This window comes from Oncorhynchus nerka, linkage group LG15 (genome assembly GCF_034236695.1).
Source record: "Oncorhynchus nerka isolate Pitt River linkage group LG15, Oner_Uvic_2.0, whole genome shotgun sequence".
Lineage (NCBI taxonomy): Eukaryota > Metazoa > Chordata > Actinopteri > Salmoniformes > Salmonidae > Oncorhynchus > Oncorhynchus nerka.
The window spans coordinates 72,976,604-73,004,398 of NC_088410.1; the positions used below are offsets into that span (position 1 = coordinate 72,976,604).

General features: G+C 40.1%; 1 protein-coding gene across 3 annotated transcripts in view; it reads left to right on the forward strand.

Annotated features, from left to right (window-relative positions):
• The window catches only part of LOC115143266 (immunoglobulin superfamily member 21-like), a 286,018-nt gene that overhangs the window by 241,357 nt on the left and 16,866 nt on the right, over positions 1 to 27,795 (forward strand). For all 3 annotated transcript variants that reach the window (XM_029683481.2, XM_029683482.2, XM_029683483.2), the window contains exon 5: positions 15,622 to 15,737. In XM_029683481.2, coding sequence (XP_029539341.2) covers positions 15,622 to 15,737 — 116 coding nt within the window. The remainder of the gene's footprint in view (positions 1 to 15,621; positions 15,738 to 27,795) is intronic.

Here is a 27,795-nt window from a genome sequence, read left to right on the forward strand (position 1 = left end):
AGCTTGTAAGTGTTACTTGGTATGGCCCATCTGAGAGGGAAAAGTGGCAGACATTTTGGAGCGTTGCTGAGCGCCCCTTCACGGTAGTCTTAGCTTTTAGAGATTCCACATTCATCTCTGTTGGCTGCACTAAAGGCAGCCCATGAGCATGTATCGAGTGGATTTCTTCCCACTATGCCCATTTATCTAAACTTGAATACAAAATAGGTGAGGGAAGCGAAAGGGGGGAAATGAGAAAGGGAAATTCAGCCTGGATTTGGGACCTTTCTTTTCTCCTCTGGAATGCATCAAGTTAGGCTACGAGTAGTGGCTGTGGGTCGGCAGATCTTTTAATTGCCTAAATGGAAAAGCCATGTACAAGATGTCTGGACTGTAACTGCCAAGCCGTGCTGGAGTGAGAGATTTGTAATGACTCCTCATGGGAGAACAACTCTGCGGCCTTTTATCTATCACATTCATGTCGTACATGTGTAGCCTCTCACTACAACTTGCACAAACTCTGTCACTTATAGTGAGCTTAGCAGGAAATGTCAATGAGCAACCATTTGCATGTACTTATGAAGGATAATTACTGTTAGTGCATTATTAATGTGCTGTATGGTACATTCCAACCATAAGAACATGATATAGTGGTTTTAAAGAGTTGTGTCTGCATGCCACAAATCCACACTTGACCAAATATTGAATAACAAAGGGATACTAATGTGCTCTGTAATATTCTTGCATAACCATAAATCTGAAAATCTCTACATATTTTATTATACCATATTATAGTCGATTTATGGCATTGTAAAATACATATGATTTCTGTTTCTGTTTGAGAATTGAAATACCTTCACCCACATGTTGATACCAAAAGTTTATGAGGTGCAGAAATGAAGGTAGCTTTCTACTGAGCCAAGGTACCTCCTAAATCAGATTACGGCATAATGGAAAGTAGGTGCAGAATATCTGCAGCCTCAAGTGTGTCAAAGTCAATATGTTTGTCAGATTGCCCCTGAACAGTAACCCGACTCCATAAATGATATCGTGTTCTATGTAATGAAGACTCTTAAACTTGGCACTTGCTGTGTCTTTGCCCGAGAGCATATTCTCACTTGTTCTAACCTATTGTGACTGAATGACTGTTGAATAGAAAAACCTCACAACCTGATTTACAATTATAGCCAGGCTATTTCTGTTAGGACGTGAGAGGTTGTCTCTGTCCTGGCTTTCTGCTCTACTGATCTGAAGAGAAATACATGGAGTAATCCATTAAATGGTCCTGTTTTTCTTCTTTCTCCAAACAGAATATCATGAATTTGACAGACCCTGTTCAATAAAATCAAGGAGAGGTGAAGATTACCATTTATCATGTATTTAATGTTAACCTTTAAACCAGAGTAGCTAATATTATGCATTTGAAAGTTTTAGATGACAAATCAAAAAGTCAATTCCATTTCCAGACTGCAATTCTCCTCATAGCTTAATGATTTATTGTCATCATCTTTTGACAGGTAATTACGTAGCAGATTTATATCTAGCTTGATTTCACAGACACTTGAGAATCATCCATATATTATTAATGGCATGACTTTAGTCCTACTGCCAAGTGACAGATGACACAATGTTAATGTGTCAGCCAAGTATTGGTGTCATTTATTAAGACGTACTATATAGACATAAATGGACGTATGAAGAATCCTTATCCACACAGTTGTCCGCATGGGTGTTCACTGTGGTCCGTGAAACTAGGAATGTTTTTAGATTCAATTGTCAGCAATGTGAAGGGCACCTTTAGCCTTGTGTGACAATCTGTTTGTGTTGGGATGATCTGACCTAAGAGGCTGGACTGAATCATCAGAGATTGAACCTGACTATATCAGTGACCAAACATAAGGGTACTGGCTCATTATCTAAAAAAAGTCAAACCCAAATTACACGTCGTTCTCTGAAGCTCTCTTCTGATGACTCATGTCAACTCGAGAGGTATAATTTCCTTGTTCCATTTGTAATGCATCAGAGGATGATGGTAATTATTCCTTTGATACATTATCCCCTTGAAAAGAACAAACAAAGTGGACTGCGTGAGAAAGTCAGGCCTGGCCTGTGTTGACCCCGTAGTGAGTAGAGTAGAGTAGTAGTAGCATCTAATGAGTGACAAAGGACTACATTTAATCAAATCAAATCACATTTTATTGGTCACATACACATGGTTAGCAGATGTTATTGCGAGTGTAGCGAAATGCTTATTCTTCTAGGTCCGCAGCATTATCTAACAGGTAATATCTAACAATTCCACTACAAAACCTAATATCTAACAAATTTAAAGGACACACAACCCCCCAACAACTCTACCGCCGCCAGGGTGCATCAGAGCAATCTGGCATCCTAATGGCATGTTGTATCAGAGATAGACCGGGGACTGTAGCCAGCCTTTAACCACAACCACTGACAGACAGGTTCATATGGAGTCATGTCAATGCAAATTCATGACCTTCTGATCAAACACAGTGTATGCATTAGGCATACTCATTACAGTACATCATGAAATTTCTAGTCTCATCCTATTGTCACCAGGAAGTAAAAGTGGCCTTGAAGCCTCAATCTAATGTAATACTTTCTCTGTGAAAGCTTAAGGGCACATGGTTTTCAATGTCCTTTTGTTTGGTTCTGTCCTCTCCTACTGCCATAGGTTGTCTTCTATAGCAGTAAAGGGGAGTAAGGTGTGGAAACATCCATTTGTCTGTCTGACAAGCTTACATACTAAACTCCTATGTGATTTAAAAATATATATATTTGGCACCAACTGAGGGTGGGGTGTGGATATAAAGTGGTAATCGCACAGAGAATGTGCTGATGACCCCTGTTCCTGATATTACACTGATGTTTTATTATTCAAAGGATGTCAGTATTGCCTACAAGAACAGGACATGCTGTGGCTCATAATATAAGCAGAGACTCATGTAATGAAGCTTTTGCTCTGTCTCAGAATACATCAAAGAGCCTTTATCATGTCTCATACTTTATACACAGGCACACACACAAATGCACAAATCACATAGGAATGTACTTTAGTGAGATTTTCCTGTGATTTCATTCACAACACATTTTTACCTGCTCAACATCTCATTGCTTTTCGTCTCTATTGCTTTTTTACTATTATAGCATTGCCAATACTACCATAGCCACTGGGTTTATCACAATAAAAGGCTCACTTGGGAGATTAAATTCTGAAGTAGTTGAGCAATGAAAGGCACCCTTGAAACAAAGTGTCTCATGTCCAGAGGCAAACGTTACAGATTCAATTTAGGATGTTTGGCAATCTGCTGAGAGTGAAACATCTCAAGTGGAAAATGGAAATGTTTTTGATTGAGAAGGGGTTGATGATGACAAAATCCCTTCATTTGTTTCCTTTCATTAATTCCCCTGTGTTGGCTTCTTCTAAAACATATCAGCAACAAAGATACTTGGGAATAATTATTTGTTCTTTCCTTGTTTCCTGTTTTTCTAAGAGGTCCAGAATTTCAGTTAGTAGGCCTAAATAAACAGAACCTCTCTCAGGCCCCAACACAATGTGCTATTTGCATCCCAATACCACTACAGCATCCTTGTGAAATACTCTGGATACAGATGGAAAATATCCCCATGAAGAATTCATGAATGGATTTCCATGCTTATGAATTAATTCCCATGCACATTTTATGTTGTAACCCCCATCCCTCCCTACACTAGATGTAGGCAACATTGCCCCCGACTTAACCCAGAAACATGCAGATCTAACCAGATATAGAGCTTCTCAGGGTGGAATAGGTATTTTTGGCAAATAAATAAATGTAGCCATTCGGGAATTGAGAAAGAGTAAAGCTGAACTCTTTTTAAAAATTAATAACTACAATAATTATTATAATTATTGTTATTATAATAATAATTTCCATTTCATATCCTGATTACAAAAAGAAGGTAGCTTCCAGGCTGAACAGTCAGTGATGTTATGCAAGAGGGGGAGTGCTGGAACTAAAGTGAACAGTTGTATTCAGACAGATAGGCACACTCTCTTCACATTGCTGTGGTTTATTTGACAGATTGCCGATGCATACAGATGTAGGATCTTAATTTGATCACTATTTTGTTGCTGAGAATATTGCTGCAAAATTTCCAATTTGACATTCCGACTGGATTTCCCCTAATGAAAAGTGTATCAACCCTTACAAAAATGTCCATGAATTATAATCCACATCATAATTCATAATTGCTGTTGTTGCAGGATTATTTTCTTGCTGTAGCAAACTGGATAAAATTAGGATCCTACATCTGTATCTTAGGCTATTAATCGATTTGATAAATGTATATCTCTCCATTGCAGGTATTCCTATGGATTTTATTAAAATATGTATGAAAATATGAACACTGTCTGTTTTTGGCTTCAGTGCATCCATTATTCCATAATATAATCAATGAGAAAACATAGTGTAATTTTTACTTTTTATGGCTGCATGGGCAGTATTGAGTAGCTTGGATGAAAAGGTGCCCATTGTAAACGGCCAGCTCCTCAGTCTCAGTTGCTAATATATGCATATTATTATTAGTATTGGATAGAAAACACTCTAAAGTTTCCAAAACTATCCAAATATTGTCTGTGAGTATAACAGAACTGATATTGCAGGCGAAACCCTGAGGAAAATCAAAACAGGAAGTGGCTTCTATTTTGAAAACTCCATGTTCCATAGCCTCCCTTTGCTGGATTTAAAGGGATATGAACCAGATTCCTTTTCCTATCGCTTCCTCAAGGTGTCAACAGTTTTCAGACATAGTTTCAGGCTTTTATTTTGAAAAATGAGACAGCCATTGTTTTCCCCTCTCTTACTGTGAAAAACATTTGCGGTTGATATATTATCGATTATATATTTTAAAAACAACCTGAGGATTGATTATAAAAAACGTTTGACATGTTTCTGTGGACATGGAAGTTATTTGGAATTTTTGTCTGCATTGTCATGACCACTCTTTCCTGTGGATTTCTGAACATAACGCGACAAACAAACAGGTATTTTGGATATAAAAATAATCTTTATGGAACAAACGGAACATTTGTTGTGTAACTGGGAGTCTCGTGAGTGAAAACATCCGAAGATCATCAAAGGTAAACTATTAATTTGATTGCTTTTCTGATTTTCGTGACCAAGCTGCCTGATGCTAAGTGTACTTAATGTTTTGTAGTGCAATCGATAAATTTACACAAACGCTTGGATTGCTTTCGCTGAAAAGCATCATTTCAAAATCTGACATGACCGGTGGATTAACAAAAGGCTAAGCTGTGTTTTCCTATATTGCACTTGTGATTTCATGAATATAAATATTTGTAGTAATATTTATTGAATGTAGCGCTATGCTAGTCAGCGGTTGTTGATGACACTTATCCCGATATCGGGATTGCAGCCATAACAAGTTTTAAAAGAGAGATACTGTAAGAGGAAGCAGTCGCTAGAAGTTAAGTATACAGTAGGCTACTGTATGGAGGCTGTACAGTATATAGGAAACATTTCTTTATTCGCATCTCTCAACTCTCTATGAAAGGAATAGGTTAAGTCAGAGGAAAAAACAAGCAAAGGCCTAGCTTAGAAGGTCTAACTATATTAGTGAATTCTAAAGTGTAAATATTTTATATGCCATTTATTTCACTGGTCTTTGAGGTTGTTTCACACAGCTCTTTGGTTATTGTGGGCAACCAGTGAGAGGTAGAATTGGCAGAGTTTCCAATCAGTGTTGCCAACATCACCTACGGGGACTTCGCCCCTTTATATGCTTTACACACACACATACATGCACACGCACACACACTCACACACATGCCCACAAACAAAAATGGGAAATCTTAAGCCACTTTTCCATTATCATTAAATTAATTATTGGCTTACAGAGGGGAAACAACGTTTGTGGTCCACAATACTGTTGAGGCAGTTACACAGACATCCACTCAAAAAGCTTTTTAACATTACCATCTCCCTATTTCACTTACTAAACTACCAAAGATTTTCATACTATGTTTTTTTAAACAGGTTCTTGGGGTACAATATTCCTAGTTTTGAAAATAACTCTTCCCACTGAGAACAAACTGGTTGAATCAACGTTGTTTCAATGTAATTTGTCGTCGTATTGTGACATGGAATCTACGTGGAAAAGTAATGAACATAAACTGTTGTTTTGAGGGTGGAAGGTGTCGTAATTGCAACTGATTTTCAACATAGACAAACCTTGTATAAAATATGTTCAATTTTTACCTTTGAAACAAAGTCAGATCTTTAACGTTATATCCGCTACCAGAAAAAAACAAGGCTGGGCAGCACCTCCTACTGGAGAGTTGATCTAACTGCTATTCATTTGGTCTCCCATCCAGGGTTCCAAGCCCAGCATAGCTTTGATATTTGTCACTGACTACTACCAATGTGCTATCGTTAGAATGATTATTGAGAGATCTCTTAATGAATAAATATAGTCACTGTTGCTATCAAAGTCATTCCAACAGAACAAATTAAATATAACCATAATCTATAAGTCACATGTCATCAATTATACTATTTAGGCCTATATTTGTTATTATTTTTTACCTTTATTTAACTAGGCAAGTCAGTTAAGAACAAATTCTTATTTACAATGACGGCCTACCAAAAGGCAAAAGGCCTCCTCCGAGGGCGGGGGCCTGGTATTACATTTTTTAAATAAATACAATATAAATATAGGACAAAGCACACATCACAACAAGAGAGACAACACAACATTACATAAAAGAGAGACCTAAGACAACAACATAGCAAGGCAGCAACACTTAACAACACAGCATGGTAGCAACACAACATAGCAACAACATGGTAGCAGCACAAAATATGGTACAAACATTATTGGGCACAGACAACATTACAAAGGGCAAGAAGATAGAGACAACAATACATCACACAAAAGAGCCACAACTGTCAGTAAGAGTGTCCATGATTGAGTCTTTGAATGAAGAGATTGAAATAAATATAGCATTTGCAAAGTCATCTAGAGCTATTGTTTCAATTCATTCCAGGATTAAACTAAAAATGGACAGTACAAATAGGCCTAGGATTTCAAGCTTTGGTTTATTTCAAATGTAGTCAATCATTATATGTTGGATCCACTTCTCCATCTCAACCAAGAAACAAAGTTAAAGAATAGGACTAAATCAAATACAGTATATTTAATTTAAAGTGCATTTAATGTTTGATTAGATTAGATTTAGTCCTATTCTTTAACTTTGATTATTGGTTGAGCTGGAGATATTTTTTTTACTTCGTAGACAAACTGGAATTAAAGCCAGACTAAGTTAGGGGCACAAAATATACAATATTTCCTTCAAATGTTGATATTTGGTTGTGTTGACAACCAAACACAATTTAACATTAATTTTGGAATACAGTAATAGCCTATTAACTTGTCGACAAGTTAACATATGATATGTTGGATTCACGCATCCAACTAACCCAAAAATAATAGTTAAAGAATAGTATTAAACCAGTGGCTCAGATGAAATTATCAAAGCACTATATATACTTTCAATGTTGGTATTTGGTTGCATTAATAACCAAACACAATTAAATATTACTTTTGTAATAAAGTAAATAGCCTAAAGTTAAGACTATTTTACAAACTAATGTCACAGTATTTATTCAACCTTAAAATGAGTAACACATCCATGGCCACAGGTTAGCCTACAGTGACTATACACGTATTCTAATGTCATCATAGAAAGAGTGCATGTTCAAGATAGCATGCAAATATCACAGGTCGGTGGAGAGCTTCACAAAAATCTTCACAAGTTCTTATAATAATCTGTGCAGAATCTCGAACAGCATTGCTCACTTGCACTATGTATTTACACAATAATCTCAACTACAATCCTGGTCATTTGGTTGTGCTATTGGATGAAGCACAGTGATAACACCTCTCTGGCACCAGGGGGACGGTAGCGTCCCACCTGGCCAACAGCAAGTGAAATTGCAGAGCGCTAAAATTCTAAATACACCATTTGTAATATTAAAATTTCTTGTAAATACATGTGTTTTACATCATTTCAAAGCTTAACATTTTATTAATCCAGCCACTGTGTCAGATTTCAAGAAGGCTTTACGTCAAAAGCAAACCATGCGATTGTCTGAGGAGAGCACCCAGCTAACAAAAGTATTACTAGCATTTTCCAACCAAGCATTAGCGTCACAAAAGTCAGAAATAACAATAAAATAAATCTCTTACCTTTGAAAATATTCCTCGTTGGCAATGCCAATTGTCCTAGCTCCACAGTGAATGTTAGTTTTGTTTGATAAAATCCATTTTTATAGCCTAACATGAAACATTTGTAAAACGCTTGCGTCGTGATTTCCGTCTCATTCAACTTTGGATGAAACATTCATGGTAAATACACACACTAAACACACATTTATCCAGTCATGGTTGGTTTCATTGCAATCCTCTGTTTGGTAGTAACACAATCACACTTGGTGGCTCTTTTCCTGGGACGTATTGCCCGAAACAAACCGATTTGAAGACACCAATCAATGACCTCATTGCTCACCAATGGTAGGAGCGGTCTATCGTTGATTGACTGTATTTTGGCCCAATGACCACTGATCATCTTGAAATATAGCTTGGAAGATAGCCAATGAGCTGAGGTAAATGGCAATATGTAATGGTTATACGTTCGAAGACCAGCCTTTGTCGTAAACTCTGGCGTAAAGGAGGTTCATTCCCCATTGATAATCATACTTGACGGAGCCACGAGTGTTACGTATAGCAGTACATAGTGAAGAGCATTTTCAGAAATTCTATATATTTAAATTATGGCGAATAAATCAGGAAAAGCGAAAACAAAGTCTAGATATACAGATGTTATCCAAATTATCGAAGAAATTGATAGGATACTACAATGTTCTCCACAAGACCACGAAATGGTACAATACATTTGTCTATCATTTCATTGACATTGCTGTGGTGAATGCCTTCATCATCCAGAAGGAAATGGCCAAGAGCTGTCGACAGCCCACCATCTCACAGCTAGCCTTCAGGGAGCTGCTCATCCAGGAGCTTGCTAGCTACAGCAAGTCCACTGTAGAACCCTCTGTCCCCTCTACCTCTGTCCCTTCTGCTCCAACCAGTGGTGTTCACCTTCCCAGATTCATCTCTGCAAGCCTCTGCTTTACAGCAGAAAGAGACTGCTATGGGCCATGGCAACAGCAGCACAATATTGTGTAGAGGACTGAGGGTCTTCACAATATTGTAAATAGAAAATGTGTAAATAGTTACCCTTGTTATTTTATTTTTTTAATATGTTTTATATATATTTTTGGGGTGTGTGTTAGAATATTATTTATGTATTTTGTATATAATTCTTTCCTTCAAAATGTATCACTGTACCAATTCGGCCACTTGGGTACATTTGTGTGGGACACCTGTGTGACTTCATGATCAATGTCATGTAGCTTGCTCATTTTTGAAGTTATCTGTCTAAAACTTTGCTCAGCTATTGTTGGCATCTTATGTTCTTCATCCTCAGCATACTATCTGTATGTTTGGCTGTTCTTAGTCATTTGAAAGATGATGCAGCAACAATAAAAAACGAAAACGTGTGTTTATTTCCTATATCCTATATCTATTGTGTTATTTTCTCCTACATTCAATTCACATTTCCACAAAATTCAGAGTGGTTCCTTTCAAATGATACCAAGAATATGAATATCCTTGCTTCTGGGCCTGAGCTACAGGCAGTTAGATTAGGGTATGTCTTTAGGCGGAAATTGAGAAGAAGGGGGGCTACCCCGAAGAAGTTGTGGTATAAATACAAAATATCTGACATTGTATTCCCATTTGAACTTTGTTGTGCTTTCAAATGGTAATAACACATTGGGAATTCAACAAACCTCTGGCTGACTTTTTGAATAGGTGAATAAAGGTTGAAATCTCATTGATCAACTTATTACCCAATTTCGATGTTGAAATGATGTGGTGTGCCAAATGGTTGGTTGCATGGTCATCCATCTGTCATTGTTATGAGTTCATGTCTGTTCCCCATCAAACCCCCAGGCATTGTCAGTTTGAAATATGAATTCCTCGGCCTGTCTGTCCTCGAAGGCTGTGTATACTACTTGCCGACAGTTGGGGAGCTTGTGGCTGTCTAGCTGAGGGCATTTGATGTAGACTCTTTCAAATACTTCTTTAGGGATTGCTCATATGGTCAGGGGCCAATGGTGGAGAATTAAATGATGGATACTCCACTGCCTCGTCTGAATCTCTTTGGCCTCGTATAACTTTATGGCCCCATTTTTCCCTGCTTGGTCGGTAAATTAGGTGTCATAAAGAAAGCATCTGAACCAGGCATTACAATCACACTGATCAACCAATTTGTCTGTGACACACCAGGCACCAGGGAGCCCTAAAGGAGCCGGCAGGCCTGGACCCTGTAAATTACCCACAAGAGAAGGGGACTGGGCCAGGGGTAAATGGGGGCCAAGTCAAAGCAGATTGCATAGCTTCCTCCAACCCTCCCCACCCGAAAAGGAAAAGAGACTTTAGGGATGAGGGTGCCAGTCAAAGCATTACTGACACTGTAACGGGTAGTGGGGGCCCATCTGCCACTCTACGCTTTACACCAAAAAACCTTTCCCTTTTGTCCCTTCTGAACCCAGCCTTAGAGCCGTGCTAGAGAAATCCTCTCTTATGTCCCCCATGTCCTCATTATATGCACAGGGCTCTAAGTCCATGGCTGGTTTTTACCCTCGGAGAGCTGCAGGCACGGGAGAGTGGAGTGACAGTAAAGCTATACACAGCCATGACATATCTTATTGCCTATCGTATGGGACCAGAGGGAGAAAACAGAGCATCTCTCAATTGAGCTTAAATGCGCAAATCGCTCCCTAGTGAAAGAAAGCCTTCCTTTGTAAAAGTTTCTGCACATTTTTGGGGGGAAACTTTGGAAAGTTTTGCTCTGAAGGGCTAAGACTAATCAGTCCAAGGTGGCATATTTAAGAAACAACGGATAAAAAAAATTATAATAAGTCTATAGAGCTTTCTTTCTCCGACAGAGACATCGCCACCACGATACGTCCAAAAACTGCAGACAGCAGGTAGGACTGGGCTGACAGCAATGAATATCTATGAAACCATATGCACACATGCACTCACAAGCTACTATGTATGTGTGCATGCTGCATTTTCAGCAGCGTTTGGTTTGATTAATGGACTTTCTAACTGAGGAACTTGTTCAAAGTGACACAAGCTTTTGTCTGTGTGTCATCCTCTTCCTCTTCCTGACAGTCACCAGAGTTGAAGGAGTCCCTCATCCCCTTCCTCCTGCTCCTTGTTCCTGTTTGGTTAGCGGTGGGACAACGCGATAAGAGCTGACAGCCCAGTAATGATGAATGAAAATGAAAGGGATGGGGGGTAAATGTAAATGCTGAAAGCACAATGGAAAAGTGATTAAAAAGCATTTCAGTGTCTTTTATCTCCTGGTACTGCTTTCAAAGGAGCAGTCTTAGGTCTTGGAGCTTCTCGCCAGCACTTATTTCAACGTGTCTCTTACCCCCTAGAGAGGACTTGGCTTTGATTGTTTTTTAGGCTGCCTTCCATCTTCTGCCTTCAATCGTATCCCTTCCAAGTGGGCGACTTCTCAAACTTCTGTAAGCAAGCAGTTTGGCAAAGTCGTCTCCTGTCATTGACTCACTTAGCCCCACTCTATCTAGGCTACATTGTGCTTTCGCATTGAGAGAGTGACTGTCGGTGTGGAGGCGGACTACAGTATATGAGTTTTCTTAGATCTTAAGTGAATAGTAGGTGCCATGTAAAGAACTAGTGTCAGTTATTAGAAAATAGCTTTTGCTGTTTGTTGATCGGTTACAATAGCCAATTACCTGTAACATGAACTCCTGTCTATGCTTCATTGTCTGCTATAGTGATGCTCTCACCATCTAAGCGTCTCCCCCACACACGATGCTGTGAGAATAAATGTATTTCTTTAGAGACACATTGGAACATGTATATGGAATGGAATATGAGTATTTTTGCCTTCCCTTTGACTCAAAGTGTTAAGAATGTTATCTCTGAATCTGCGTGAAAGTATAGAGATGTTTATTTTTTCTGTATGCCTTACCTCGTTTTTGTGTCAGAGGAAGGTCTGACACCAGATGCAAGTATTACGTTGTGTCAGTTTGCTAAATTAATAATGGATGCAGCCTCTCTTTTGGGGTCGAAAGTGTTTTCATTCCGGTGGGTTGTTTCCACTGAAAGTTCATCATCAAATTAACATTGTACATTGTCTTTGTATGTCTCACTCCTCCCTCTGTTCCTTTTCATGGTGGTGTTATATTTAAACCTGCAAGCACAGCTCAATGTTCCTATTGCAGTCTGTTCTGTAGACCAGCAGTAGAAGCATGGTCTGTGGCACGGGGGAATGAAGCGCTTCCCCTCCATTTAGGGTTCACCTAGATCTCTCAAATCACCTGCAAATCTCTCTGTGACATACATGCATGATTTATTAGCAGGTATGAGTAATGTGCATGTATCCATATTAAATATTCAGAGGAATTAAAAGAAAAACGTTTCTAAGTCTGCAATAATAGCTTTACGCAAGGGTTGCATTTTAGCATCAATTGCCACTTACAGGGGTATGTTACTTAAATTAGATTATATGGAAACTTGGGACATGCTATGGAATGTGGAGACAAAATGATGATCTACTCGAAATTCAGTGTCAATAATAGATCATGTTTAATCACATAATGATACAATATTCAGGCTGCTACTTGGAGTCAGAACGCCCTATACTCTGACAAGTAGATCATCACCATCAATGACAGAGAGCTGTTGAGGTTGATTTGTCAAGAAGGTAATCTGAATATGATTTTGATCAAGCCACGTAGGACAATGCCTCCAACAATCTCTTGGCAGACCGAAACAAATGAAAGGTCATGCAGACATTTGGACTGATTACTCTGGGACTGATTATTTGGACTGATTACTCTTGAGCACATGACTAAAAAGTACAATTCCATTAAATAGTTATTACAAAATTACTTTCAGTGAAAAGGAGCCAAGAATGACCTAGGGACCTTCTCCTTTTGTCCTTTCTCCCCCAAACCCTGGAGATGTGAACTTGAGACCTGTGCGCTGACTAAAAGGAGATGTTGGGATGCTGCCTTGTTCACACAACTGTCTCCAGAGCACTAATTCCCTTAATTATCAGGCCCCAGTCCCCAGTGAGCTCTGTTAAATGTGGTTCTGCTCTACACACTCCAATCCACTTTGCTGTTATTTTTTAAAAAGAGAGCAGGGTAATGGTGCTTGAGGGTGTAGAGCAAGAGGGAGGAGGGAGAGGGGGGCTTGGACTGTTAGTGGTATGAACTGTTCTGTAGTTGAGCTGACTGAGAAAGGAAAATAAATGGTTTCCACTTTAATTTTAGATTTCTTTAGTGTATAGATGTAGGAGAAAGGGCTGCATCTTTGAAGGCTGGCCTTGGCGGAGCAATTGAATGCAGAGCAGAGTTTTACCATACAAACACTTTCAAATGTAGTGTTTGATAAGATGAATATCCTGGACTTGAGAGCCTCCGTCCTTTGATTCTCCTCCCAGGCCTCCTCTCAAACGTAGTCTCAAATATGTCCTTCCCGGCTTTGCCTTTGTATGTAATGCAGTGATAGAGTTGGCTACGGAGGCTGTAGCAGTCAGGATGCACAGATACAAAGTAAAGCAGCTCGAGTCACTGCATAGCAATAGAATATGATGATTTACAGAGAAGAAGCTGTCAAAGACATTGACATCCTCTTCAAAGTGTAAAGGATTTTTCTTACACAACGCAATTTTCTTACACAATTTCTTACACAACACAGGGATGTCGTTTTTTTGTATGAAATCAGTTAATCAATGTTTACGTGTGCCTAGGAAACTTAGCTGCTATGGATTTTGAAGTAAATATTCTACCATGCAGTAGAGAATCCCAGTTTCATTCTGAAAACAGAAGGTGTACTTAGGAATTGTGAAATGCAGAAAGAGGTTAACAATCAGAACTGACGTCAGAACTGATGAGTTGGTGAAATGATGAAAATTCATGATACAAAGTGTGAATCCATAATGTTCCACAAATGGTGCAAGAATGTAATGAAATGGAGTATGTAAGGCCAATATCACATCTAACATCTAATAAACTTCCTGCTCTCAATTTAAAAAGTTGTCAGAGGCAGAGACTTGCCAAGTAGACTTGTAGCTTTGCATCTCATTGAACAAAGCATGTTAATGACCAGTTTTTCTCAAATATCCTTCTGTAATGCAATGCAGCCTTTTGCTTTGGTGAAGTCAATGGTGCTCTGGCAGTGGATAACAGTTTCGCTGCTGTACATTTAACGTAAGGCTCTGAGCTCTAGCTGTCTGGGCCTGTGATGCCTCTGAGAGCTAATCATACCCGTTTCAGACAGACCTCTGTTAGACAGCTAATGGAGTGTTCTAAGGTTAATTTACAGCCATACGTCCCCCATCAATAAGCAATTAAGAGGTGTGGAAACAAGAAGGCGCTCAGGCCATCAGACATTTTCCCCCCTTCGTTTTAATCAATTAATCGCTTTGGCATGTCTGCTTGAAACCCCCCAAATAGATTTAGATATAAAAGTTACACATGAAACGGCTCTATTCCCAGGCCAGTATCGCTGATGTAGGATCTTTTTAAGCGTGTCTTATCAATTGAGAGATTCATGGTGGAACTCCCACTGGGCTCTCTTTTAACCCCTTCTCCTGGTTTCACACACTGTTTTTCTTTCCTATAAATGCTCAGAGAAGCCAAACGGACCAGACATATTCTGCTTCCTCTATGCCGGGTGTGAAGGCAAAGTCACAGGAAATGTTTCATGTGATAATATAGCAGGCAGAATATCTAATGCCAGCCTTGAGGATGCAGCAACTGGGAAAGTCTGAAACAATCAGAGTAGCAAGGAAATTTAGATGTCAACACTTTTTTCTATCTTTCATCCTCCTCAACTGATGTTGTCACTGTGACCGCCATCTGCATTTTCATATTGTTCATCCATTTATTCAACTCCCCACTTTTCACACTCCTGGTCATCCACTCCTATATCTCCCTTGATGGGTTTATTATTGATCTACACATTCAGTGAGGGACCGCTATTTGAGGAATTTGCTTTCAAAAGACCAGCACTAGTGTAGTGAAACATGGATTGCATGTTAAGCATCTGAATTTATGTGAAGGGGCTTTATTTCCTGTTCACTCAGCTTATCTCCCATTGCTCTTCTCTGCTGTAAAGTGGTGCTCACATGTTTTCCTATTTCTGTGACATGCTTGCAGGTTTCCCTTGAGAGAGCCAGGCAATGGGCTGCTAATACTGTATGATGTGCATGAGCTCTGCTCCATATCTTTAACCAGCCCCATTAGACTGGCATGAAACCCAAGGGATCCTGAACACAGCATAGGGCCCTGGCCAACAGCCCTGCTTTATGACACAAACAATCCTGAGCACACAGTGTCAAGGATAATGAGTTAAACGTTTATAATAGTAGTATAATTAGTCATTTTTCGTACATTTTTAGCTGCCATGTGTTGTTGCCTAACCTGTCCCTTTCTCTTTCCAAAGCTCCTCCAAACAACATCTCAGTTACGGCAGAGAACTGTCCAGCTCCATTCAGCCGGTACCAGGCCCAGAACTTCACTCTACTGTGCACTGCAAAGGGAGGCAAACCTGCCCCTTCGGTGAGTCACACATTTATGCACTTGAACATGCTGTTCAGTGCATATACAGTGCAGTATATAGGACAACTCATGCTGTTAACAATATTAATGTACACATGAAAGGTTCCAGTCATGTGTAGCCCACTGCATGTATAAATAATCTCTTCAATCATCCCCTTCTACAACTAGCCCACTGCATGTATAAATAATCTCTTCAATCATCCCCTTCTACAACTAGCCCACTGCATGTATAAATAATCTATTCAATCATCCCCTTCTACAACTAGCCCACTGCATGTATAAATAATCTCTTCAATCATCCCCTTCTACAACTAGCCCACTGCATGTATAAATAATCTCTTCAATCATCCCCTTCTACAACTAGCCCACTGCATGTATAAATAATCTCTTCAATCATCCCCTTCTACAACTAGCCCACTGCATGTATAAATAATCTATTCAATCATCCCCTTCTACAACTAGCCCACTGCATGTATAAATAATCTCTTCAATCATCCCCTTCTACAACTAGCCCACTGCATGTATAAATAATCTCTTCAATCATCCCCTTCTACAACTAGCCCACTGCATGTATCAAATCCCCTTCTACAATCTGCATGTATAAATCTTCAATCATCCCCTTCTACAACTAGCCCACTGCATGTATAAATAATCTCTTCAATCATCCCCTTCTACAACTAGCCCACTGCATGTATAAATAATCTCTTCAATCATCCCCTTCTACAACTAGCTTCAATCATCCCCTTCTGCCCACTGCATGTATAAATAATCTCTTCAATCATCCCCTTCTACAACTAGCCCACTGCATGTATAAATAATCTCTTCAATCATCCCCTTCTACAACTAGCCCACTGCATGTATAAATAATCTCTTCAATCATCCCCTTCTACAACTAGCCCACTGCATGTATAAATAATATCTTCAATCATCCCCTTCTACAACTAGCCCAGTGCATGTATAAATAATCTCTTCAATCATCCCCTTCTACAAAAAACTAGCCCACTGCATGTATAAATAATCTCTTCAATCATCCCCTTCTACAACTAGCCCACTGCATGTATAAATAATCTCTTCAATCATCCCCTTCTACAACTAGCCCACTGCATGTATAAATAATCTCTTCAATCATCCCCTTCTACAACTAGCCCACTGCATGTATAAATAATCTCTTCAATCATCCCCTTCTACAACTAGCCCACTGCATGTATAAATAATCTTCAATCATTCAGCCCACTCATCTTCAATCCCTTCTACAACTAGCCCACTGCATGTATAAATAATCTCTTCAATCATCCCCTTCTACAACTAGCCCAGTGCATGTATAAATAATCTCTTCAATCATCCCCTTCTACAACTAGCCCACTGCATGTATAAATAATCTCTTCAATCATCCCCTTCTACAACTAGCCCACTGCATGTATAAATAATCTCTTCAATCATCCCCTTCTACAACTAGCCCACTGCATGTATAAATAATCTCTTCAATCATCCCCTTCTACAACTAGCCCACTGCATGTATAAATAATCTCTTCAATCATCCCCTTCTACAACTAGCCCACTGCATGTATAAATAATCTCTTCAATCATCCCCTTCTACAACTAGCCCACTGCATGTATAAATAATCTCTTCAATCATCCCCTTCTACAACTAGCCCACTGCTGTATTTTGTGGTATAAAGACTTGTACATAATTGTTCGTTGTTTTCTGAAAGGTATTGTTGAAAAGATAGGAGGTAAAGTACACTCAACAAAAATGTTAACGCAACATGCCAACAATTTCAAAGATTTTACCGAGTTACAGTTCATATAAGGAAATCAGTTAGTTGAAATGAATTTATTAGGCCCTAATCTATGGATTTAACATGACTGGGAATACAGATATGCATCTGTTGTCCACATACCTTTAAAAAAGGCAGGGGCGTGGATCAGAAAACCAGTCAGTATCTGGTATGACCACCATTTGCCTCATGCAGCGTGACACATCTCCTTCACATAGAATTTATCAGGCTGTTGATTGTGGCCTGTGGAATGTTGTCCCACTCCTCTTCACTGGCTGTGTGAAGTTGCTAGATATTGTCGGGAAATGAAACACGCTGTCGTTCACGTCCATCCAGAGCATTTATTAACATGTCTGGTGAGTATGCAGGCAATTATCATGCGGAAACATGAGGTGATGAGTGGCACGACAATGGCCCTCAGTGTCTCATCATGTTATCTCTGTGCATATTGCCATCGATAAAATGCAATTGTGTTCGTTGTCCGTAGCTTATGCCTGCCCATACCATAACCCCACTTCCACCATGGGGCACTCGGTTCACAACATTGACATCAGCACATTGCTCGCCCACACGATGCCATACACGCTGTCTGCCATTTGCCAGGTACAGTTGAAACGGGGATTCATCCATGAAGAGCACACTTCTCCAGTGTGCAAGTGGCCATCGAAGGTGAGTATTTGCCTACTGAAGTCAGTTACGACGCCGAACTGCAGTCAGGTCAAGACCCTGGTGAGGATGATGAGCATGCAGATGAGCTTCCCTGAGATAGTTTGTGCAGAAATTCTTCGGTTGTGCAAACCCACAGTTTCATCAGCTGTCCGGGTGGCTGGTCTCAGACGAAGAAGCTGGATGTGGAGGTCCTGGGCTGGCATGGTTACACGTGGTATGCGGTTGTGAGGACGGTTGGACGTACTGCCAAATTCTCTAAAGCGACGTTGGAGGTGGCTTATGGTAGAGAAATTAACATAAAAATATCTGGCAACAGCTCTGGTGGACATTCCTGCTGTCAGCATGCCAATTGCACGCTCCTTCAAAACTTGAGACATCTATGGCATTGTGTTGTGTGACACAACTGCACATTTTAGAGTGTCCTTTTATTGTCCCCAGCACAAGGTGCACCTGTGTAATGATCATGCTGTTCAATCAGCTTCTTGATAAGTCACACCTGTTAGGTGGATGGATTATCTTGATGAAGGAGAAATGCTCACTTACAGGGATTTAAACACATTTTTGCACAACATTTGAGAGAAATAAGCTTTTTGTGCATATGGAAAATTTCTGGGATGTTTTATTTCAGCTCATAGAACATGGGACAAACACTTTACATGTTTATATTTTTGTTCTGTGTAGTTGTAGAAGGGGATGATTGAAGAGATTATTTTCTATGGAAGAGTTTGACTTGTGAATCATAATTTATATAAATACACCAGGCAATGTGGTCATTATAGGGACTATTTTAAAAAAAAATCATACATGGACATACGGGTAGACCGAGTTTGGATCATTAATCTTATCACAAAGTGACTAATTAGTAATGATTGTACCAGGAATTTCCATTAGACACCCTGCTATTCCCTAAACTTTTTGAGATAGCAGACAAGGTAGTAGAGATAGCTGAAGCCACATGCTTCTCTGTCTTCTGGCCTATGAGCCTACGAACACTGCTTGAGTGGCACCACTCGCTGTTCGTCCCCACTGGGCCATTAATCATTTAATTATGAACCCAGTGAGAGGTGAATACAAGGTGAACATGATTTCCGTCTCTCAGGTACTGACTGACCACCTATATAAAGCCCCATGAGTGCGTTCCATGGCCTGCCTGACACTCTGCTATAATGATCCCACAGCTGGTTTTAAGTCATTACAGTCCTGCTCTGCTGGACTTCTCTCCCAACCTTGAAGGAGGAAATGAGATAGATCTGAAAGACCATCTCTCCAAATATATGTATGCCTGTAGTCTTTCCATTAGACTCCCTGAGTAGCTCTGGTCATGTAGAGAATCAACTCATGCAGTGGGGTAGTCATTTGGTTTCAAAGATGGGTGTCAGTGGATCTGGTCAGGAGTTTTATGACTCATCAAATCACTGATGATTCTACGAGTGGATTTGGTCAGACTGTAATCTTCTGTCTAAATACATATAGAAGGTAATATAGAGGGTACATGTTACATAAGGAGACAGATTGTGGTGATGGCCCTGCGATAGACTAGTGTCCTGTCCAGGATTTATACTTGTACATCTAGCCGCCTCACACTAGAGGCTTTCTAGAAATAGACCTGGGGCTTTCCCATCCAGACCCGATGTGCATGAATACATTTTTTAAATATAGATAATCTTTCCTAATGGATGCGAGGACAACTAGACACGATCTGAGCCGAGTAAGGGAAGCAGCAGAAAAGTCAATTCTATAAGCTACTTTATTAACCGGAGCTGATAAAGCGTGAGGGACTGGAGGTACAGAGAGGTGACGCTCTAGCAGGGACCGTGCTGTGTGTGTAGGCTTCGGTGAGTGTGAGCAAGTGAGACAGAATGGGGAACAAGGAGGAGGGAGAGACGAGAGATAGCAACCAACCGTGCCGACTCACGCTATAGTAGAATAATAGCTGCCAAAACTAGATTATTTTTCATCCAATATGATTAGGTAGTACCTGTCTTGACTGCATCAAACTGAGAGAAGCTACATAGCTAGCTAGGCTAATTGAGACTCTATGCGCTTTCTTGTCCTACACAGTTACAAACAACAACAACTTCATTCAGAATATAAAGTAGCAGCCTACCTGTTGCCTCTTGGTTGTTGTAGCCTATCTTTGTCCTTTAACTTTTAATTCCATAATTGTTTTACCTTTCTGCTCTCCTTTGTAGCTGACGTGTTAGAAGCTCTCTGGCAAATATGCCAATTATTATGGAAGACTATTGGATGATTCACAGAGAGTGGTACGTTAAGGCTTGCTAGCTGTTCGGGTAGACTTTCAGTCATTACGCTAATGCTAGTTAGCAATGGCAGGCTAAATTACCTTCATAAAATTTCCTTCAAACTGCACAAAGAGACATACAAATTATGTCTATGAGTTCATCTGACTCTTGGTAATTAGAAAAAGAGCTTAATTGACTAAATCTTTCACTATATACTCTTAATGCATTTTGATATGGCCTAACAGAACCCCTAAAACCTCGATCATTTTGACGTTTCAAAATCATTTAGTAGCATGTTTTAACCTTTGAATTTTGATTTGTTTAACTGTTAGGCTGTGTGAAATTAGACAAGAGGATTATGTTGTCCCATCTCAACTGTTCTGCCTGCGGCAATGAAACCCTGACCTGTTCACCGGACGTGCTACCTGTCCCAGACCTGCTGTTTTCAACTCTCTAGAGACAGCAGGAGCGATAGAGATACTCTCAATGATCGGCAATGAAAAGCCAACTGACATTTACTCCTGAGGTGCTGACCTGTTGTACCCTCGACAACTACAGTGATTATTATTATTTGACCATGCTGGTCATTTATGAACATTTGAAAATCTTGGCCATGTTCTGTTATAATCTCCACCCTGCACAGCCAGAAGAGGACTGGTCACCCCTCAGAGCCTTGTTCCTCTCTATGTTTCTTCCTAGGTTTTGGCCTTTCTATGGAGTTTTTCCTAGCCACCGTGCTTCTTACACCTGCATTGCTTGCTGTTTGGGGTTTTAGGCTGGGTTTCTGTACAGAACTTTTAGATATTAGCTGATGGAAGAAGAGCTATATAAATACATTTGATTTGATTTAAAAATAAATAATTACTAAACCAGCACAATCAGGGACTCAGTTCAAAAACACTTAGAGGTTTGAGCATTAAATTAAATTAGGTTACGTGAGGTAACAAAAGAAGCAACCTTTCTGGATGAAGATTGAGTGGTAGGAGTGGGCAGTTTAGATTTATGATTAAGAAACTGGTTGACAAGGAGAGTTGTCTCCAAGGAAATGCAACAAGTAACTATATATTTACATGAAGTACTGAATGAAAGTGTGTCTGTGTTTGTAACATGACCATGCTATGATTCTAAATATTAGAGGATACAATACTTTTGTTGACTCCAGAAGAAGTTTTAATGCCTCTGTGGAGAGCTAATCACCCTGCCAGGGTTACCCAGTGCTGTAGGACTAAATCAAAACCCAGTAAACAAATTCTGACATTGTTCACAGATATATTTTATGATTCGCCAATCCTGCACATTTCTCTTTTTCATCTCCTTGGAGATATAGTGCTGTGGTCCTTAACCAGTGGAGGACAACATTAATTTCAAAAAAAGTTAAGTCAGAAGAAATCGTTTTGGATTTATTTCAAGAGACACTCGCCAGCATAGTAAATCCCATGTTTGCAGACTTTTTTTTTTTTTTTTTTTAGTTGCAAATACGTATACACCATACTACAAGTATTCAGCATAATGGAATTGTATTCTCGTTATGTCATTAATTGTTGTTATTTGAAGTTATGGTATTATGAAACCCCATTATTAGCTGTATAAGGATCTGCTCCAGCAGCACTACTGTATTGGTCTGGGTTTTGTGAATGCAACTTCAAACGCCATTTGCCTTTTGATGAAACGCATTTGCTCTTTGTCAGTGCTGTTGCCTGGGAGCTTGTTACAAAATGAGCTGTTGTGGGCTCTGTTTGCTATTTTCCCAGTCTTAAATGCTTTTCTTAGTCGTTGTCAATGCATGTTCTGTGTTTATACATACACCATTTAACAGAGGTCAACAGTGTTTTGGTTACCATACAGACTTTCACTTTGCAGCTTATGTGATCAGCCATCATTTGTTTCTGGGTGGGAGTTTTTTTAGGTTAGCTCGTACGCGTAATCAATGGCTGCTATGTCATACAAGAGCTGTGCACTGGGTTGTGAACATCCATTCCTTTCTTTCACCAGTTATTCACAGGAAAGATTAATTTGTCAGCTTTGAAGAAACTATACAAGCAACAAGAGTGTTGTTGCTTCGCTAGGTACTGTAAAAAGTGCATCATCTTCAATTTTAGATACTTTTGATGAGCCTATCATATAGCATTAATAGTTATCTTGTGACAGGCATTACAGCATCCTCAGAGCACAAGTAACTACTGATTGAAAAGAGGAAGGATAATGACAGCTAATTTTGAGAGATGATTAAGTCGTAGCTACTATTGTTTAATCTCTCTCTTTCTCCGTCTTTCCCTCTCTCTCTCTCTCTCTCTCTCTCTCTTTCTCTCTCTCTGAGTCACACTGTCACCATGTACTGCCTTGTCCCTCTGATTGTGTCAACATTAAGGTGTATTTGGACCATTGGGGGAAGAGAATGGGTTATTGTTACGCTTCCAAATGATCTTTGGAACCAAGGTGTTAGGGCGAAGGGGTTAAGGCTGGCAATATCTGAAGTGCAGGTGCTTTTCATCACGGTCTATTCACAGGCGGATTGCAGAGCCTACCTCGTGCCGCACCAGCTTAATTTCGCTAACACCAAGGCATTGTGCTTGGGCGGGCATTCAGAATTACATCTTTGTTTGTTTGTCGAAGCTCTCTCGAATCCGAATGAAGCTGGTGGTGTGTGCTCTGGCTCTATTGTCTGAACACATTGGACCCTGATGCATTTGGGGATGTAGAACAGAGGCGTGATTGATAATCACTTTATTCCACTATAAAGGACCATGCATAAAGACCACTGAAAACCACAAATAGCTTCTCATTACAACACAGCTACCACTGCACACTGTCTAAATTACAGCCAGCAGCAAGACTCATATGCAGACACCAAAAGAAGTAGCCAGCCTAAAGACATCTCTATTACAATGGGCTTTCATTGCCTCTACTATGCTGATTAAAGTGGCAATAACAAAAAATAAAGCTAAGGGATGGGGCTGGAGAAATGTAAAGACTCTCAAATTCATAAACAGATGATAGTTTTGAGGCTCTGTAGTGTTTGTTTACATTTACGTTGTTTACAAACATTGGAGAAAAACAAGCTTATATTTTGAGTTCTGATGGGCTCATGAGGTATTTATAGGTTAAAGTCTTCAATAATCAATGGACATAGCAACTTCTGGTTGCCCCTTTAAGCCTAGTGAAAACGTGAGGATTGGGTATTTCAGGTAAGTCGATCAGTTTGACTATCAGGATGAATATCAGGATATCAATTTCAATTTCTTTTACCGAAAGTGTATTCACAAATTCAAAGGAAAATTCAATTGATCAGTGTATTTTTGTCTTAATGTGAGACGATTTCATAATCCATGAAATGTAACAAACGGTATTCTTCCCATTGTAAATTATGCATAGTAAACCAATACAATACTGACTAATTACTATTCAATGATTTAACCTACTTTTAAAGTGTTCTACCTTCCAGAAAGTACTGACTATCATGTATATACAGTGGGGTCCATATTCATTGGCACCCTTAATAAGCAAAAAATAGATGGATCTTCCAGCAAGAGAATTATCCCAAGCATTAATCAAAATCCACAAAGAAATGGTTATTCGACCACAAAATCAACATTTTGTTTGTTTTGTAGAGGGCAGTCCATAAGTGGAAGGATATCAAGGATCTGGAAAGATTGTGTATGGAGGAATGGTCTAAGAGCCTTCCAAACGTGTTCTCCAATCTCATAAAACAGTTTAGAATGTCGTTATCCTCGCAAGTGGAGGGTGCGAGACTATTGAAAACAGGGGTGCCAATCATTTTGACCCCAATCTTTTTTCAATTAGATTTTTTTTACAAAATCTCTTCCTCAGAATATAATGTAAAAAAATATTTGATTTATTTATTTGGTATTTATTTCACCTTTATTTAACCAGGTAGGCTAGTTGAGAACAAGTTCTCATTTGCAACTGCAACCTTGCCAAGATAAAGCATAGCAGTGTGAACAGACAACACAGAGTTACACATGGAGCAAACAATTAACAAGTCAATAACACAGTAGGAAAAAAAGAGTATATATACATTGTGTGCAAAAGGCATGAGGAGGTAGGCGAATAATTACAATTTTGCAGATTAACACTGGAGTGATACATGATCAGATGGTCATGTACAGGTAGAGATATTGGTGTGCAAAAGAGCAGGAAAGTAAATAAATATAAACAGTATGGGGATGAGGTAGGTCAAATTGGGTGGGCTATTTACCGATAGACTATGTACAGCTGCAGCGATCGGTTAGCTGCTCAGATAGCAGATGTTTGAAGTTGGTGAGGGAGATAAAAGTCTCCAACTTGTGGTGATGCTAGTCGGGCGTGCGGGTGCAGGCAGCGAACGGTTGAAAAGCATGCATATGGTTTTACTAGCGTTTAAGAGCAGTTGGAGGCCACGGAAGGAGTGTTGTATGGCATTGAAGCTCGTTTGGAGGTTAGATAGCACTGTGTCCAAGGACGGGCCGGAAGTATACAGAATGGTGTCGTCTGCGTAGAGGTGGATCAGGGAATCGCCCAGAGCAAGAGCAACATCATTGATATATACAGAGAAAAGAGTCGGCCCGAGAATTGAACCCTGTGGCACCCCATAGAGACTGCCAGAGGACCGGACAGCATGCCCTCCGATTTGATACACTGAACTCTGTCTGCAAAGTAGTTGGTGAACCAGGCAAGGCAGTCATCAGTAAAACCGAGGCTACTGAGTCTGCCGATAAGAATATGGTGATTGACAGAGTCGAAAGCCTTGGCAAGGTCGATGAAGACGGCTGCACAGTACTGTCTTTTATCGATGGCGGTTATGATATCGTTTAGTACCTTGAGCGTGGCTAAGGTGCACCCGTGACCGGCTCGGAAACCAGATTGCACAGCGGAGAAGGCACGGTGGGATTCGAGATGGTCAGTGACCTGTTTGTTGACTTGGCTTTCGAAGACCTTAGATAGGCAGGGCAGGATGGATATAGGTCTGTAAAAGTTTGGGTCCAGGGTGTCTCCCCCTTTGAAGAGGGGGATGACTGCGGCAGCTTTCCAATCCTTGGGGATCTCAGACGATATGAAAGAGAGGTTGAACAGGCTGGTAATAGGGGTTGCGACATTGGCGGCGGCTAGTTTCAGAAATAGAGGGTCCAGATTGTCAAGCCCAGCTGATTTGTACGGGTCCAGATTTTGCAGCTCTTTCAGAACATCTGCTATCTGGATTTGGGTAAAGGAGAACCTGGAGAGGCTTGGGCGAGTAGCTGCGGGGGGGGGGGGGGGGGGGAGCTGTTGGCCGAGGTTGGAGTAGCCAGGAGGAAGGCATGGCCAGCCGTTGAGAAATGCTTGTTGAAGTTTTCGATAATCATGGATTTATTGGTGGTGACCGTGTTACCTAGCCTCAGTGCAGGGTGCAGCTGGGAGGAGTTGCTCTTGTTCTCCATGGACTTCACAGTGTCCCAGAACTTTTTGGAGTTAGAGCTACAGGATGCAAATTTCTGCCTGAAGAAGCTGGCCTTTGCTTTCCTGACTGACTGCGTGTTTTGGTTCCTGACTTCCCTGAACAGTTGCATATCGCTGGGACTATTTGATGCTATTGCAGTCCGCCACAGGATGTTTTTGTGCTGGTCGAGGGCAGTCAGGTCTGGAGTGATACAATATATATACAATAATGAGAATACAATATAGCTCAGTATATGTATACATTTTTGTCTCATCTTTATCAAGGGATCCAATCATTCCGGACCCCACTGTATGTGTATGAATGATCCTGAATTATTGAGTAGTAACATAAAGTACTATATAAAATGATAATGGGATTATATAGACATCCACAATGATGGTCTCTCACTGGCACCTGAGGTCCATATGATGCAACTCTTCCAGACCTTTTACAAGATATCCTTTTACTGGTTTGAATAACATGCAATGATTATTTAAGTACAAAACAACCTCAAAGCAACAGTTTTCTCTGTCAAAATATATTTCTAAAGAAAACAGTAAATAAATAAATTGCACAGTAGAGTTGTATGAATCCTTCTGACTTACAATTGGTACAGCACTCACTTCATTGTTTGGGAAAGTAGGAGAGATAGTGCCCCACACTGGTCAGCAGTGCATACAACAGATGTGACTGCACCAAATGTGCCACTGCTTCAGCAAATCTTGAGATATTTTTCTAAATAGGAAGGACGCATCCTAGAGCTTGATTTTGTTATATGTTCTGGATAAAAGCAAGGTGCTTTGTGGATTCAAGCTTTTTCAAACGTCAAGGCAGCCATTCATCTTGGACTGACAGTTGGTATTTTATGTAAACCTCCAATAATGTTGATATGTTACATTTGGTATGGTTACTTAAGACTGAAGGTTACGTAGCCCTTTCCACTCACAGCCCTTGTTATCCCCTATACAGTTTGAAAATCATACAAGAAAACTGTGCACTTCACATTTCCTTATTTGAAAACTCATGTAATTTACAGTATTAACATTTATGATTGCAATGTTTGATCCACAGTTACAGGGATGACATGCGTTATACCCTGGATTATCCTGAACAGAGTTCCTTAGGTTTTTTGCTGCGGAACAAGCACTTAAATGCACTCATGACTCCATTCTATGCGCAGAAAAATTACAATCTGTTTGTCTGAAGTGCCTTTTGAAAGTCTAACACTGTATTTTATATCTTATCTAGCCATGTTGGCAATAAAATCTGTTTACGAATGATGCCCGTCTGACCCAGATTGTGATTTCTAATGGTACGTTTACAGTAATTGTGTGATGGTGGGGACGCAGGGCTGTGTTTCAAACAAAAACCTAAAAACGTGCTTGCTTCAGTTCCTCAATGGCAAAGCTAAGAGTGCTCAAAAAAATCACCTTGCTCGGCCTCCGAACGCAAGGCACTACAGAGGGTAGTGCTTATGGCCCAGTACATCACTGGGGCTAAGCTGCCTGACATCCAGGACCTCTACACCAGGCGGTGTCAGAGGAAGGCACTAAAAGTTGTCAAAGACCCCAGCCACCCCAGTCATAGACTGTTCTCTCTACTACCGCATGGCAAGCGGTACCGGAGTGCCAAATCTAGGACAAAAAGGCTTCTCAACAGTTTTTACCCCCCAAGCCATAAGACTCCTGAACAGGTAATCAAATGGCTACCCGGACTATTTACATTGTGTTCCCCCCAACCCCTCTTTTACGCTGCTGATACTCTCTGTTTATCATATATGCATACTCACTTAACCATATCTACATGTACATACTATCTCAATCAGCCTGACTAACCGGTGTCTGTATGTAGCCGGTTAGTCTTTTTAAATGGACATTCATGTACATACTACCTCAATTGGGCTGACCAACCAGTGCTCCCGCACATTGGCTAACCAGGCTATCTGCATTGTGTCC